Here is an 18,679-nt window from a genome sequence, read left to right as displayed (position 1 = left end):
TATATATTTAGTCCTCCTTCTTGTTTGTTCAAAATGACCACTAGAAGAGAAGAGAGGTCAAAACATCTAGAAATTTTTGCCACAAAAGGCAAAAAAATTATTAACGATACTCCCGTATTGGAAGAGACCTTCTGTGAACTATATCTCTCACTTGAGAAATTAGAACTGAGATTAAACAATGGTGGGAAAGTATGACCCTGATAAAATATTTAGAACATAATATGATTCCTAGGGGTCTACGTATAATTAAGAAACCAATCTTTCACTCTGACGATGAGGGTTTTGTAGACAAATGGAACAAAACCTTGGATGAGTGCTCTTATAAGCTTATGAAGCTCATCATAGAAGATAGGAAGATTTCCTTACAGAAAGTTGAAGCAGAGAGTAGTATTATTAGAAAACGTTTAGAGCTCCTGAAAAACTTAGATGATTTTATCAAGTTAGAGACTCTCACAGAAGACAAATTGAAAAGATTAGAAATGGAGATCATTGATCAAAAGAGAAGGAAGTTCATGCGGGACACAGAAGATTATAGGAGAGACTATAGGAATTGAAAACAAGTGAGAATGCCAAATTACAATATCCATTGGAGAGAAGAACGACATTCAATGAGGGAAGAACACTGTAATAGCCTTACTACACACACTCAGAGGGAGCAGAATTTTAAACCATACAAAAGTGGTGATAGAAACTATGGACCACCCTATGGGAATTCCAAGGGGTTTAGTAGAGACCGCCTTAGATCAGGTACATCAAGACAGCATCAGGAAAGGGAAAAAAACAACCATCATATAAGAAGAACGATGATTAACCAACACTGGAAGATGGGAGAAGAAAGAGACCACCACCGACAGGGAGATAGATATCCACCAAATAGAGGGGTAGAGGACCGAAATTACCCATCTAATAGAGATCTCATCAACAGTTTCAATAAAGGAAGGAAAGATGGAGAGGAAGAATTGAACATTTCCACTAAGGGTCTCATTAGTCGAATTAGTGACAAATTATCTACATTAGTTCAAAAAAATACCCAAAGACAGGTATCAGATTCGGGAGCGAGTGATGAAGAAGAGGCCGATAGATATATGGATGCTTTTTTAGAATTGGCAAACAATGGAAGCCAGCTTTTGGATCAAGGGGCAATACCCAAGAAGAAACAGAACAGCAAGAAGGAGAAGGGAAAAAGGAAAAGAGGAACATACAGTTCAGATGCAAGCGAGGAAAACGTGGGGGTCTCAAGGTCCAACAACAAAAACAAAAAAAGGAAAGAACAAAAAGGACAGAACAAAAGAGCATCCTCAACCTGAGTAGCTACACACTCAGTAGGATGGAGGCCAAAGTCCTAGATAAGGGACTTAAATATGCACCTTCCAATACATTAGATAAATTCAGTACCTTTATTGATTTGCATAAATTTATTAGAAAACTGACTCTAAAAAAGTTTTTTAGTAACAATACACAGGTGATGTCAAATGAGAAGGTTCCACAAATAGATCCATTTGTACATACATCACTTCGACCAAAATCGACGTTTTTTCCACAGCACTGTAAGAACGCACAGATCAAAACGTTCCAGAAACTGGTGGAAACCGATATTGAAAGTATTGAAGTCAAGATACCTATGAGAATAAACAATTTTACTAAGAAGGAAAAGTTGGCACTTGATACATTGAGAAATAATGATGCAATCGTTATTAAACCAGCGGATAAGGGGGGGGGGAATCGTTATACAAGATAGAGATAAATACAACCAAGAGGCTATTAGACAACTCACGGATGATACAACGTACCAACTCCTCAAGAAAGATCCTACTATCAAGTACATGGAAGAACTAAACACACTTCTCAAGAAAGATCGTAATATGGGTGTTTTAAATAAACAGGAGTTTGAATTTTTAGATGTAAAAAACCCGAATAAACCCATTTTCTATCACCTCCCAAAGGTCCATAAGGATAGTAATAACCCCCCAGGACGCCCAATTGTAGCGGGGGTGGGATCCCTTACAGCCAATTTGTCCGGTTATGTAGATAAGTTTCTACAACCAATAGTAGTTAAACAAAAAGGTTACATAAAGGACACAACGCAAGTTTTGAATATACTGCAGGAGCTACATTGGAAAAAGGGATTCTTTTTGGTAACCTGTGACATAAAGGCTCTCTACACCTGTATCCAACATGATATTGGATGTCAATACGTTAAAAATAGAATTATGGAAGAAGGTACTCTCAAACAAGAACAAATAGATTTCATTATGGAATCAATCTTGTTTATCCTTAATCACATTTTTTTCTACTTTAATGGTTCATTCTATACTCAACGTACCGGAACAGCGATGGGTACGAAATTTGCACCCTCGTACGCAAATCTCTTTTTAGCTGAATGGGAAACACGGAATATATGGTCAAATGAGAAGTATAAAGATAAATTGCATCTTTGGTCTAGATATATAGACGATATCATTATTGTTTGGAAAGGAACAAAAAGTGATTTGGAGGATTTCATACGAGAAATCAATGATAATGAAGTGAATTTAGAATTCACCAGTACAATCAGTGAAGAGTCGATACATTTCCTTGACTTCACCATTTATGTGGAAAATGACAAACTGGAAACGAAAACATATACAAAACCCACAGACAGTAATAGCTATTAAAACGCAAACAGTAATCATCACAGAATGTGGATTAAGAACATTCCGGGAGGCCAAATGAGGCGTATTAGACGTAATTGTTCAAAAAAATGTAGTTTTTGACGTACAAGCAGATGATCTTATTCAGAAATTTGAAGATAAACAGTATGACAAACAACAGCTACTAGAAATAAAGGAAGCTACTAGACATTTAGATCGATCTGAACTTCTTAAATATAAACAAAAAACTTCCAATTCTATGAAAGATGTTCTATTCATCACTACGTTCTCAGCCCAGAACAATAGGATAGAGGAGAGCATTCGAAAACATTGGCACATTTTACGATCTGTTGGAAGCCCTGAAAGAACTACTCCCAGTAAGACCACATATAGTTTACAGGCGAGCACCCACGTTGAAATCAACATTGGTGAAAAGTCACCATAACCCCAAATTGAGACCTACTGAGGGGGGAAAGAAGGGTTTTTCCAGGTGTGGTGTATTTACGGCTTGCAAAAAAACTAGAATGAATTCTACTAGAATTATTGAAACTGTTCGATCTTTTGCAAACGGTACAGACTACAAGATTAGAGACCGAATAAGTTGTAACAGTACAGGGACTGTGTATTTATTATATTGTCCCTGTGGACTTCAATATATAGGTCAAACCAAGCGGAAACTACATATTAGAGTGCAGGAACACCTATGTAACATTAAGAATGGAAAAAGGGATCATAGTGTCCCTGTACATTTCAAAGAGAAACATCAAAGTAACCAGCATATGTTACAATTTGTGGGACTAAAAAAGATCACTGTGCCTTGGCGAGGGGGGAAGTTAGAGGAACAGCTAATTAAAGAAGAGACTAAATTGATCTATCATATGGGCACTCTCACCCCTAAGGGACTAAATGTAGATTTTGATCTTACACCCTTTCTACGTTAGGATGAGGTGAATCATTATCATTACTTTTATTAGTGATTATTTTAATTAGTGGATGTATAGAATATAAAATAGGGGATTTTGATGTTTATGGACCCCTACATTTTTTCCGTGAATATTTATTGTCCACTAGTAAGCTTTTAGGTATATTTATCATCTATTTTTTAGGTATATTTATCATCTATTTATTTATCATGTATTATCGATTTATTATCTACTTATTTATTATCTATTATTTATTTTAAAAGGCACTGTTGTATGTTCTTTGTTGTTGTTGTTAATTGTAAAGAAGTTATAGGAGAAGAAGGTTTATGTTCCTTAGACAAGGGAAAGAAAAGGAAAAAAGGTTAGTGGATTTGAGGAACCGCCTTTTGGAACGCATATACAGGAAGTTTTTTCGGCTGTGGAACGCATCGGAACACAGAAATAAAAACTCCCAGGAAATGACACAATGACTGAATGCACAGGGGAGGAAGAAACAAGTCCGTGAGTTAAGTGAGGTCCCTATAAAGAGACGAACGGGTACGGGTCGATTCATCTGCCAATCCTGACGATGCCTGACTAAGGTGAAACGCGTAGAACGCAGAGTACATTGATCCCATACAACGCCGCTTAGCGCTAAGAGCGGCGTGTAAGGGCATCCGCCGGAGGACTCCTTATCAGATCCATCTCTGGGATACCTTCAGCACGGACATCATATACTTGAATTGCTGTGGAGAGGCCCTATAAGGTATTGACAGTCGCTACTGTTAAGACTTATGGAATTATCCTTGCGGTCCTAATTGACCTATGACTGTGCACAATTATCAGTCCTTTTTTTCTGGAATCATCAGATATGGGACATTCTTCTAGATAGAAATCCTTGAAGATCACCAGATGTGGAATTCCCAATAAATACTGGGATCAATTTAATATAGGAGAGGAAATAAGTGCTTTTCTCCCTTTTTCTTTTTGTGGTAGCTACTATATAGAGTGTGTATATCCACTAGAACTGTATCCTGTGGTATCCTGACCACTACTACACACAATATATGTTGCTTGTAGTTTGTCTTTGTCCATGTTTACCGGTAATAGGTTGTTCACATATAGTCTATTTTTAATGCATGATATATGCCAGTACTTTATTTTTATTAAATAAAAAATTATTGGATAATTAAAGTCTTTTTAGTTTCTATTATCCTTTTTTTGCGCTGGGGACACTCTGTTTTTTATTCCTTGAATTTATATTAGTGGAGTTAGGTAGTGGCTCCACTCCTTTCAGCATCATTTCTGGATTTACTTGCCTTTCTTTTAGCGCAGTGTCACCACCCTCTTTTTGTTTGTATATTGACCTTTTACTACCTTGACACAGCAGCTTAAGTAAAGACAAGTTATACTAAGGGAAATTGTTTTTGTGTATATATATTTAGTCCTCCTTCTTGTTTGTTCAAAATGACCACTAGAAGAGAAGAGAGGTCAAAACATCTAGAAATTTTTGCCACAAAAGGCAAAAAAATTATTAACAATACTCCCGTATTGGAAGAGACCTTCTGTGAACTATATCTCTCACTTGAGAAATTAGAACTAACTGAGATTAAACAATGGTGGGAAAGTATGACCCTGATAAAATATTTAGAACATAATATGATTCCTAGGGGTCTACGTATAATTAAGAAACCAACCTTTCACTCTGACGATGAGGGTTTTGTAGACAAATGGAACAAAACCTTGGATGAGTGCTCTTATAAGCTTATGAAGCTCATCATAGAAGATAGGAAGATTTCCTTACAGAAAGTTGAAGCAGAGAGTAGTATTATTAGAAAACGTTTAGAGCCCCTGAAAAACTTAGATGATTTTATCAAGTTAGAGACTCTCACAGAAGACAAATTGAAAAGATTAGAAATGGAGATCATTGATCAAAAGAGAAGGAAGTTCATGCGGGACACAGAAGATTATAGGAGAGACTATAGGAATTGGAAACAAGTGAGAATGCCAAATTACAAAACCCATTGGAGAGAAGAACGACATTCAATGAGGGAAGAACACTGTAATAGCCTTACTACACACGCTCAGAGGGAGCAGAATTTTAAACCATACAATAGTGGTGATAGAAACTATGGACCACCCTATGGGAATTCCAAGGGGTTTAGTAGAGACCGCCTTAGATCAGGTACATCAAGACAGCATCAGGAAAGGGAAAAAAACAATCATCATATAAGAAGAACGATGATTAACCAACACTGGAAGATGGGAGAAGAAAGAGACCACCACCGACAGGGAGATAGATATCCACCAAATAGAGGGGTAGAGGACCGAAATTACCCGTCTAATAGAGATCTCATCAACAGTTTCAATAAAGGAAGGAAAGATGGAGAGGAAGAATTGAACATCTACACTAAGGGTCTCATTAGTCGAATTAGTGACAAATTATCTACATTAGTTCAAAAAAATACCCAAAGACAGGTATCAGATTCGGGAGCGAGTGATGAAGAAGAGGCCGATAGATATATGGATGCTTTTTTAGAATTGGCAAACAATGGAAGCCAGCTTTTGGTTCAAGGGGCAATACCCAAGAAGAAACAGAACAGCAAGAAGGAGAAGGGAAAAAGGAAAAGAGGAACATACAGTTCAGATACAAGCGAGGAAAACGTGGGGGTCTCAAGGTCCAACAACAAAAACAAAAAAAGGAAAGAACAAAAAGGACAGAACAAAAGAGCATCCTCAACCTGAGTAGCTACACACTCAGTAGGATGGAGGCCAAAGTCCTAGATAAGGGACTTAAATATGCACCTTCCAATACATTAGATAAATTCAGTACCTTTATTGATTTGCATAAATTTATTAGAAAACTGACTCTAAAAAAGTTTTTTAGTAACAATACACAGGTGATGTCAAATGAGAAGGTTCCACAAATAGATCCATTTGTACATACATCACTTCGACCAAAATCGACGTTTTTTCCACAGCACTGTAAGAACGCACAGATCAAAACGTTCCAGAAACTGGTGGAAACCGATATTGAAAGTATTGAAGTCAAGATACCTATGAGAATAAATAAACTTTACTAAGAAGGAAAAGTTGGCACTTGATACATTGAGAAATAATGATGCAATCGTTATTAAACCAGCGGATAAGGGGGGGGGGGATCGTTATACAAGATAGAGATAAATACGACCAAGAGGCTATTAGACAACTCACGGATGATACAACGTACCAACTCCTCAAGAAAGATCCTACCATCAAGTACATGGAAGAACTAAACACACTTCTCAAGTAAGGTCATAATATGGGTGTTTTAAATAAACAGGAGTTTGAATTTTTAGATGTAAAAAACCCGAATAAACCCATTTTCTATCACCTCCCAAAGGTCCATAAGGATAGTAATAACCCCCCAGGACGCCCAATTGTAGCGGGGGTGGGATCCCTTACGGCCAATTTGTCCGGTTATGTAGATAAGTTTCTACAACCAATAGTAGTTAAACAAAAAGGTTACATAAAGGACACAACGCAAGTTTTTAATATACTGCAGGAGCTACATTGGAAAAAGGGATTCTTTTTGGTAACCTGTGACATAAAGGCTCTCTACACCTGTATCCAACATGATATTGGATGTCAATACGTTAAAAATAGAATTATGGAAGAAGGTACTCTCAAACAAGAACAAATAGATTTCATTATGGAATCAATCTTGTTTATCCTTAATCACAATTTTTTCTACTTTAATGGTTCATTCTATACTCAACGTACCGGAACAGCGATGGGTACGAAATTTGCACCCTCGTACGCAAATCTCTTTTTAGCTGAATGGGAAACACGGAATATATGGTCAAATGAGAAGTATAAAGATAAATTGCATCTTTGGTCTAGATATATAGACGATATCATTATTGTTTGGAAAGGAACAAAAAGTGATTTGGAGGATTTCATACGAGAAATCAATGATAATGAAGTGAATTTAGAATTCACCAGTACAATCAGTGAAGAGTCGATACATTTCCTTGACTTCACCATTTATGTGGAAAATGACAAACTGGAAACGAAAACATATACAAAACCCACAGACAGTAATAGCTATTTAAACGCAAACAGTAATCATCACAGAATGTGGATTAAGAACATTTCGGGAGGCCAAAGGAGGCGTATTAGACGTAATTGTTCAAAAAAATGTAGTTTTTGACGTACAAGCAGATGATCTTATTCAGAAATTTGAAGATAAACAGTATGACAAACAACAGCTACTAGAAATAAAGGAAGCTACTAGACATTTAGATCGATCTGAACTTCTTAAATATAAACAAAAAACTTCCAATTCTATGAAAGATGTTCTATTCATCACTACGTTCTCAGCCCAGAACAATAGGATAGAGGAGAGCATTCGAAAACATTGGCACATTTTACGATCTGATGAAGTCCTGAAAGAACTACTCCCAGTAAGACCACATATAGTTTACAGGCGAGCACCCACGTTGAAATCAACATTGGTGAAAAGTCACCATAACCCCAAATTGAGACCTACTGAGGGGGGAAAGAAGGGTTTCCCCAGGTGTGGTGTATTTACGGCTTGCAAAAAAACTAGAATGAATTCTACTAGAATTATTGAAACTGTTTGATCTTTTGCAAACGGTACAGACTACAAGATTAGAGACCGAATAAGTTGTAACAGTACAGGGACTGTGTATTTATTATATTGTCCCTGTGGACTTCAATATATAGGTCAAACCAAGCGGAAACTACATATTAGAGTGCAGGAACACCTATGTAACATTAAGAATGGAAAAAGGGATCATAGTTTCCCTGTACATTTCAAAGAGAAACATCAAAGTAACCAGCATATGTTACAATTTGTGGGACTAAAAAAGATCACTGTGCCTTGGCGAGGGGGGAAGTTAGAGGAACAGCTAATTAAAGAAGAGACTAAATTGATCTATCATATGGGCACTCTCACCCCTAAGGGACTAAATGTAGATTTTGATCTTACACCCTTTCTACGTTAGGATGAGGTGAATCATTATCATTACTTTTATTAGTGATTATTTTAATTAGTGGATGTATAGAATATAAAATAGGGGATTTTGATGTTTATGGACCCCTACATTTTTTCCGTGAATATTTATTGTCCACTAGTAAGCTTTTAGGTATATTTATCATCTATTTTTTAGGTATATTTATCATCTATTTATTTATCATGTATTATCGAATTATTATCTACTTATTTATTATCTATTATTTATTTTAAAAGGCACTGTTGTATGTTCTTTGTTGTTGTTGTTAATTGTAAAGAAGTTATAGGAGAAGAAGGTTTATGTTCCTTAGACAAGGGAAAGAAAAGGAAAAAAGGTTAGTGGATTTGAGGAACCGCCTTTTGGAACGCATATACAGGAAGTTTTTTTCGGCTGTGGAACGCATCGGAACACAGAAATAAAAACTCCCAGGAAATGACACAATGACTGAATGCACAGGGGAGGAAGAAACAAGTCCGTGAGTTAAGTGAGGTCCCTATAAAGAGACGAACGGGTACGGGTCGATTCATCTGCCAATCCTGACGATGCCTGACTAAGGTGAAACGCGTAGAGCGCAGAGTACATCGATCCCATACAACGCCGCTTAACGCTAAGAGCGGCGTGTAAGGGCATCCGCCGGAGGACTCCTTATCAGATCCATCTCTGGGATACCTTCAGCACGGACATCATATACTTGAATTGCTGTGGAGAGGCCCTATAAGGTATTGACAGTCGCTACTGTTAAGACTTATGGAATTATCCTTGCGGTCCTAATTGACCTATGACTGTGCACAATTATCAGTCCTTTTTTTCTGGAATCATCAGATATGGGACATTCTTCTAGATAGAAATCCTTGAAGATCACCAGATGTGGAGTTCCCAATAAATACTGGGATCAATTTAATATAGGAGAGGAAATAAGTCGCTACAAAGTGCTTTTCTCCCTTTTTCTTTTTGTGGTAGCTACTATATAGAGTGTGTATATCCACTAGAACTGTATCCTGTGGTATCCTGACCACTACTACACACAATATATGTTGCTTGTAGTTTGTCTTTGTCCATGTTTACCGGTAATAGGTTGTTCACATATAGTCTATTTTTAATGCATGATATATGCCAGTACTTTATTTTTATTAAATAAAACAATTATTGGATAATTAAAGTCTTTTTAGTTTCTATTATCCTTTTTTTGCGCTGGGGACACTCTGTTTTTTATTCCTTGAATTTATATTAGTGGAGTTAGGTAGTGGCTCCACTCGTTTCAGCAGCATTTCTGGATATACTTGCCTTTCTTTTAGCGCAGTGTCACCACCCTCTTTTTGTTTGTACAGCGAACGAAAGGATCGCAGAGCGGCAGCGTAAAATTTTTGTGCAGTTTTAGAGTAGCTCAATGCCTACATTGAGTAGACCCTACATCGTTCGTTGTAACAGTACGTCGCGCGTGCGCATTGTGCCACATACGCATGAGCAGAAGTGCCGTTTTTTTAGCATCATCGCTGCACAGCGAACAAATACAGCTAGCGATCAACTTGGAATGACCACCATGGTGTTGCCCATTAGAGAAAAACTTTGCTGTTGCGATCAGGTCTGAATTAGACCCTTAGTTTTGAACAATGTGGGTTATACAGAGCAGTTAGAAAACAAAAATAAATTAGCAATTGGGCAAAATCATGTTGCACTACAGGTGGGGCAGATATAACATGTGCAGAGCAGAGGCAGAACTCTGGGAGGCAATGGAGTCATCTGCCGCCGAGCTCCTGCTCTGAAGGGGGACACCTCTCCGCCCATTCTGTGACACCAATGAATTAAGTTAATTGATAGCTGCCGCTGTCTTTTCAGTGGCCAACTTCCTCACTGGTCCCGGCATCTTACAAATCACACCCTCTTTATTATACTGAATATACACATTTTACAAGTGTCATACCCAGGATTAGAAACCACAACCTATTACACTGGAAACAGACACCTTACTGATAAAGCGGTTTGCTCCTGTATAGGAAATGTGAGAATTTTAACTATATGAAGTTACTTCTCTTACAATTACACGTAACTTCACATAGTTAGAATTCTCATGCTTCCTCTACAGGAGCAAATAGCTCCATCAGTAAAGTGTCTGCTGTTAGTGTAACAAGTCATGGGTTCTAATCCTGGTTATGACCGCTAAGGAGTGTGTGTTTTAAAATAAAACAATTAAATGTATAAATATAGTACAGGTTGAGTATCCCTTATCCAAAATGCTTGGGACCAGAGGTATTTTGGATATGGGATTTTTCCATATTTTGGAATAATTGCATACCATAATGAGATATCATGGCGATGGTACCTATATCTAAGCACAGAATGCATTTATGTTACATATACACCTTATACACACAGCCTGAAGGTAATTTTAGCCAATATTTTTTATAACTTTGTGCATTAAACAAAGTGTGTGTACATTCACACAATTTATTTATGTTTCATATACACTTTATACACACAGCCTGAAGGTCATTTAATACAATATTTTTAATAACTTTGTGTATTAAACAAAGTTGTGTACATTGAGCCATCAGAAAACAAAAGTTTCACTATCTCACTCTCGCTCGAAAAAGTCCGTATTTCGGAATATTCCGTATTTCGGAATATTTGGATATGGGATACTCAACCTGTATATACATTTTTTTACACACACACACATGGACGCACGCACGCACACACACGCACGCACGCACACACACACACACACACACACACATATTTATCTTGATATAGGAAATAGGGGGGCACCAATATTTATCTTGACTCTGGGCAACTGGGACGAACTTACGCCACTGGTGCAGAGAGAGATTGATTTGAGTGGGGTCTGTTCAAACTGAAATTTAAATTGCAGTATTAAGCATAGGCAAATGCAGGGGGGGTTTCCGGTTGCAAGGAAACCCCCATCCTCTTGGCAAGTGGCTAAAATTATGACAATATCAATGGTATATAATTTGATTACTAGAACTGCTAACATATTATGCAGTTTAATGGACTGAGCACAGCTGCTGCATATGCCCAGTGTGGCAACTTCTTCTACCAAGTTTTCTGTGTGTTTGGATCTGAGAATCAGTGTACTGGACCAGATAGTAGCTACCAGGAATAAGAGACAGGAGCCTTATCATGAGGTGGGAGAATGTGTGCTTAGGGGGTGCAGTACTGGTTCTATTAGGTTTATGTATTTATTTCCTATGGTATGCTTAACCTTTTCCTGACCACTTATCTTATTTATATGTACTCTGTAATTGGGCATTTCGGAACCCTTGTGGTGCCATATAAATAAAGTATAATAATAATAATAATAATAATAATATGATTTAAATATGTTCGATACAGCCAATACTATAGACAATGTATAGTATTTAATATTAATACTGTATTTAACACAGTATGCAGTACATAAAAAGACCATTGTTTACATAAATGTCCAGGGTCATTACTGGATTTTTCTACCACTCCCCCAGACTCCCGCTCTTGCTCCAATGTTCTGCAGAGTGGGAGATTGTGGATTGCATTTGGAAACCCCCCTCTAGAAATTCTGCGTTTGCCACTGTAAGCAGCCAACATTTGCCATGCACAAAAACAATATAACCCACCCAAATCTAAGGTGGTAAAACATACCCAACCCCTCCAAACATCTGTTTTCAGTGTATAAAAGCAGCTTTGATGCTTCAGTCAAATTAAAAATGCACCATTTTTCATCAGGCAACTATATAATGATTAAACAAGTAGCAAAATTTGTAGATAGATTCCTGCACAGTATTATTTGTCTTACATTTACAATACTGTAGATATTATATTACATTGATAATTAACATTGAAATTTTCAATGCTAATCCGAGTGTTTATGTCACTGCAATTCTGTTATTTGAAAACTATATAAAAGTGCATTGTTTGATGAGCTGGGTCTGAATAATACAACGTTAGAACTTTTCTTTTTATCTGGTATGCTTTCAGCAAGACAGTCACCATACATTGTATGAGAAAGGCAGAGAGAAATAGCATTGCCATATTAAATTGATGCATTATTTTCAATAAGTAAGAAAACTGTTACATTATTCTTTTTACAGCGTGATATCATTTGACTGTCCATGTACTGGTCTTGAAGCTTCAATAGAGTTTACATTATAAATAAAACATTGTAAAAAGTTACAAAAATTTAAAAAGAGACATAAAGCTGACCAATTATTCCCTCCATATTAGTTAATTTGGGCTGACTGGATGGATCAATTATTTAAATATTGGATGGTAACCTCATTTCACAGGAGGATAGTGATAATCTTCTGACTGCACAATGATAGAATTGATATTGAGACAACTGACCAATATTGCTGCACTTGTTACACAATTATTTTTTATTTATTACCAGTTATTTATATAGCGCACACATATTCCACAGCGCTTTACAGAGAATATTTGGCCATTGACATCAGTCCCTGCCCCAGTGGAGCTTACAATCTATATTCCCTAGAACATTTATATGCACACACATTCATACTAGAGTTATTTTTTTCAGAAGCAAATTAACATACCAGTATATTTTTGGATTGTGGGATGAAACCAGAGTACCCAGAGGAAACCCACGCAAGTATGGGGAGAACATACAAACTCCACACAGTTAGGGCCATGGTGGGAATCAAACCCATGACGTTAGTGCTGCAAGGCAGTAATGCTAACCATTACACCATCCGTACTGTGTAATGGGCCATCTTAAGTATTTAAAGAACAAACTACTTGCATTGTAACTTGATGATTCATGCTAAATGAGACACATTGGCCTTCATTGATAGTTTTCTTCAAATTATGTATGAGAAAATATAATGCATAATAAGACAAATATTTTGCAGTACCTGTGCAGGATACCTTGAAAAAGAATCAAGACGATCCTACTATCTAATTTATCAATAAAGCACAATATTCAGTATATAACTGTTACGTATCAACTAAACATGGCTGTCATTTGTATAAGTTCCTTTGTTATACATACAGTCTTTTCTAGCTCTGTCCAAACGTATTGACCTGCCTATATAATTAGTCTATATTTATTAAAGTCAGTGGTCAGAACTAATGTCATTTATTGGTTAACCATTGCGGCTGTATAATTAAGTGCTATGCTTCTACGGACTTGCAAGGAGGTTGTCTTCATCCTTTAAATCATTACTTGCTCTTCGTTATCCAATTCAAATGTTGCACTAGGTGTTGGAAGCTCATCTATTATTCTGAGAGCACATTCTCTTGTCTGACCAAAACATGAAGCTATTACATCTACTGCTAGACTGGTTGTTGCTTTCACTTCATTGGAGGTAGCTCCAAGAATTGGGTTAACTTCTACCATATCAAGAGCTGACAACATCCCTGAAAGACAGCAAGAAATATATTTTATAATAAAATACTATATCTTCAAAATGTATCTTCAAAATTTAGATCACAGTAGCTTCTAGATAAACATTCTTCGAATTGTAAGAAAATATTTTGTTTTCAAAAATAGAAATGTAAAACATATTTGCTATCTGAATTTTTTGTATCCTAAATAAACAAAACATTAGGAAAACAGTTTAATACAGTATGCTAAAGATAATGAACTGCACTATGTTGCTCATTTTAATGCAAAAACATATTTGTTTACTCCAAAAATCTGGTATACTGTATGTTGCTCTGTGCTTGCTGCCATTTTATGGGAAATCACATACAAAATAGTCTGTATTACTAAGCTGTTCTGTTAACACCAATCATACAAATGATCCTAATTGTTTGGCACTTCCAGATAAACTTGGAAGCATTCCCATGAAATGCATGTCACATGTTTCTTTGGAATCACTACTAAAGTATTTTACTTATTTTGAATTTAAATAAATGGAAAAATAAATTATCATTGATGGATCAATTTATAGCAATATGTCCAGTGTTTATTCTTGAATGATGATCATGGAAGCTGGAGGAGATCCTTATCTCACCCTGGTTGATAATTTTATTGATGCTTTTAGTCTAAGCATTGTTGAAGTTACTGAGACACGTATATTTTAACCACACCTATGGAGCGAATTGACTATTGACTGGTCTATGTTCCTATTCTACACATCTAAATGGAATCTCAACTATTATTTGTAGAACGTATTCCATTAGTCCTTACTATTTCATCATTGTTGAACTTTAATTCATTTCCCCACATCAAGTGGGATGCACTATTATAATCGTGTAATATTTCCATACCTGACATGAAAAATAAAAGTCCATATACGGTCTACGCTTTCTACCCCTAAAGGAGAAATGAGTAGGGTCTACTTGGTATGCAGTACCCATAAAAGCCAGCATAATTTCATCCATCTAATAAGGCTAATAATTTATACTCCTAAAGATACCATATTAGCAGAGCCGGATTAAGGGAAGGGGGGGGGGCTGGGGGTACGTACACCAGGCCCTCATTTCTAAAAGGGCCCCCGCCATCCGCCACAGATCGGATCTTTCTTACTTATCCGATCTGCAGATCCGCCATCCCGCAGCACTGACAGGCAAACTAGCAGCTGCCAGCCGCCGATGCTGCATAGCAGACACAAGTACAGGGCAGCTGAGCGATGGCTCCGCTGTCCAATAGTGTGTGAAGTAGCAGCCTGCGGATCAGTCATTGGCTGAGCATGCAGGCTGCACAGTGCAGGGAAAAAGGAAGACGTCCTTGGCAGTGTGAAGGCAGAGGCTCTCGCTCACCTGTGCCTCTATTACAGCAGCCTGAGCAAGTAAGGCTGGCTGTACTGTTTTATTCATTTCTGCTGGGTGACTTTAGTAAACAGTAGATGTAGTTTGGCAAATTAACTGCAGCACTCCAGTTTTTCATAAACGTTTTTTAGTGAAAAAATTACATTACATCTAAGTCATGTGGCTGGCATTTAGGAGTCACTATGGCCCCTTTCTCAAAGCTGAAAAAATATGTACTCACAGAGCAAGTAACAAAAAATGTACCTAAATAGGTGAGGGCCATTGCCAGCAGCAGCGGCCATTACCACGCATGTGATGTACATTTTCATCTGTCCGTGTAATTTATATTATGTTGGAAAAACCATTAGGACGGCTTGTGAGCGTATGGCATTACACAGTTCTTCACTCAGTAAAGCTATCTCCAGTGGAACCACCGATCAACCGGTAGCTCGTCACTTCTTAAGGTCTGCACATGCACTATCATCATTAAAACATATGCTGATTGACCATATTCCACCATCATAGCGTGGAGGAGACCACAATGGGAAACTGTTGCGTTGTGAGATTAAATGGATACACTACTTAAACACTGGTCATCCAGTGGGTCTCAATGAACGGCAAAATTGGAATGCCTTCCTATAAGTGACTGCTGGGTCGTTTATGGACTGGAAAATAACTGCATTGTCCTAAGCTCCCTTATTACTAGGCACTGTTGAGGCTAGTAGTTATTTGTTAAAATTACATTGGCTGTAGTTTCGCATGTATGTCATGCCTCTAGGCTATGAGGCACTGTTAGGGCACAGTACATATATATAGAGATTGAGTATCATGTTTATATTGATATCATACTTTAGTAAATATGTCAGTGCTATCTATCAGTCTGTCTCATATTGCATTGTGCTGTTCCCTTGCCTGCAGAGGGGGCGGGGCCAGGGAGACTGTTCAGCGACCTGTGTGCAGTAACCTGGCAACAAATGATGCGTTGCCATGGAGAAACCAGCAACTGTGGGCTAACATAATCGGAAGTGACGCCCATGACCGGAAGTCACGGAAGACGCAATCGGGACCCGGCTCCCACTGCTGGTAATGGTCCTCACCTATTTAGGTAAGTTTTTTGTTACTTGTTTTGTGGATATACAGTATCTTTTGTCAGCTTTGAGAAAGGGGCCTTAGTGGCTCCGAAATGTCAGCCACATGACTTAGATGTAATGTCATTTTCTCACTAAAAAACGTTAATGAAAAATTGGAGTGCCGTAGTTCTTTTTGCCAATATATATATATATATATATATATATATATACACACATACAGTATATTTGTGTGGCTAGGGTGTGATGCGCCGGTGATGCCAGGGAGGCCGGAAGTACCCGGAGACTCTGTTTGTCGTTCAGAGACAGGAGGAGAACGGAGCGGAGAGTGACGGAGATGGCAGATATCCTGCTGTAGTGTGAATAGTGGAGGACAAAGACCCTTTGTGAATTGCTGTCTTACCCCAATCTTCTGGTATGCATATGGGCCCTCATTCCGAGTTGTTCGCTCGGTAATTTTCTTCGCATCGCAGCGATTTTCCGCTAATTGCGCATGCGCAATGTTCGCACTGCGACTGCGCCAAGTACATTTGCTAAGAAGTTTGGTATTTTACTCACGGCATTACGAGATTTTTTCTTCGTTCTTGTGATCCTAGTGTGATTGACAGGAAGTGGGTGTTTCTGGGCGGAAACTGTCCGTTTTATGGGAGTGTGTGAAAAAACGCTACCGTTTCTGGGAAAAACGCGGGAGTGACTGGAGAAACGGGGGAGTGTCTGGGCGAACGCTGGGTGTGTTTGTGACATCAAACCAGGAACGAAACTGACTGAACTGATCGCAGTGGCAGAGTAAGTCTCGAGCTACTCAGAAACTGCTAAGAACTGTCTATTCGCAAATCTGCTAATCTTTCATTCGCAAATCTTCTATGCTAAGATTCACTCCCAGTAGGCGGCGGCTTAGCGTGTGCAAAGCTGCTAAAAGCAGCTTGCGAGCGAACAACTCGGAATGACCACCATTACCTTTAGAGGTGAATAATACCTTTATAACTGACACAACAATACTGCACCATAAGAGGTGTCTTTTATGTTTACTGTCTATAGACCCCTTATGTTGGGAACAACAGATTGAAGACTGAAGCAACAATATCTGATGTGCATAATAAAAAATTCCTCATCCGGTACGCAGATATATATATGTAGCAGCCGGCACTCACTCCAACCAAGCATATATACCCAGGTGCCTCCTGTATTGGTCTCTCAACCGTATGTGTATATATATATATATATATATATATATAGCTATATATATATATATATAGCGTACTTGGACCAACACTCTCCCCAATGACTAATTAGCCTGATTTTTAGGTTTATATATATATATATAGATATATGGTTGTGCAAGATCTATCTGATTATATTGATGAGATTTACAGACAATTGGCTGATCCCGCCACCTATGAAAACTCTCACAAGACCCTACTGTCAACTGCTAGAAAGAACTAGATGGTATCCTCACAAAGGCGAGCAAGGAGGGATTGTTGTCCACCAAATTATATGAGGCTGTGATACAAAAACATCCAGTGGCACCAATTTTATTTACAGTGCCGAAAATACATAAGGATCTTGTGAAGTCCCCAGGTAGGCCCATTATTTCATCCAGAAAATCCCTCTATCGGCCTATCTCCCAGCTGCTCGACACCATCTTACAACCACTGGTGGTAAAGCAGCCAACATTTATCAAGGACACCACCAGTTTTTTGTCACGACTCTTCACTGTGAAAGACATCCCACCAGGCACCATCCTGTGTGTACTGGATGTATGTAATTTATATTTGAGTATCCAACACCAACAGGGATTGGAAGCCATGAGGGAATTCTAATTCTTAGTACAAGAAAAAAATGGAGTCGATGGACCAAGAACTGTTCCTGAGGTTGTTGGAATTAAATTATAATGGAATTATTTCTTATTTAACGGCCAGTTTTATCAGCAGCAATCAGTCTGCGCCATGGGCAGCAACATAGCGCATTCATACGCCAATATATTTATGTACACAGTGGAGAAATCTTTGTTTTTTATTAATGCCACAATTTCCCAGCACATAATGATATACGCTAGGTACATAGACAACCTGTTCGTCCTTTGGACGGGTGGACAGGACTTGTTTCTGCGTATAATGGGAGTGTCACGATCCGGGTATCTGGACGCCATTACTTACTATTCAGATGTCTTCTGGGACTGTCTGAGCGTTCCAGGGCCGGATCTCACCTGTGTTCCTGATGTCCACACGTTAAATCTCCCTCCTGTCACTTTAAAGCGCTGTCACCGCTGCTTCATGTTGAATGTCAGAATGGCGTCTCCGGCCCTCTGCGGCCTCCGCCGCTGTTCCTGTGTTTCC

The 18,679-nt window shown here is 38.1% G+C and overlaps 1 protein-coding gene across 5 annotated transcripts in view; it reads right to left on the bottom strand.

Moving 5' to 3' along the window:
- ARG2 (arginase 2) overlaps positions 1-18,679 on the bottom strand; it is a 926,201-nt gene that overhangs the window by 223,113 nt on the left and 684,409 nt on the right. For 3 of the 5 annotated variants that reach the window (XM_063947807.1, XM_063947805.1, XM_063947806.1), the window contains one exon: positions 12,898-13,920. The exons of 1 other annotated variant lie outside the window; for it this stretch is intronic. In XM_063947807.1, coding sequence (XP_063803877.1) covers positions 13,715-13,920 — 206 coding nt within the window. In that variant the 3' untranslated portion in view covers positions 12,898-13,714. Of the gene's footprint in view, positions 1-12,897; positions 13,921-18,679 lie in introns of those variants that run through there. One more of the 5 variants, XR_010190474.1, reaches the window with a different exon arrangement.

Source organism: Pseudophryne corroboree, chromosome 12 (genome assembly GCF_028390025.1).
Source record: "Pseudophryne corroboree isolate aPseCor3 chromosome 12, aPseCor3.hap2, whole genome shotgun sequence".
In the NCBI taxonomy this organism is placed as follows: Eukaryota; Metazoa; Chordata; class Amphibia; order Anura; family Myobatrachidae; genus Pseudophryne; species Pseudophryne corroboree.
Note: the sequence above shows the minus strand (reverse complement) of the source record. Positions and strands in the feature narration are given on the sequence as shown.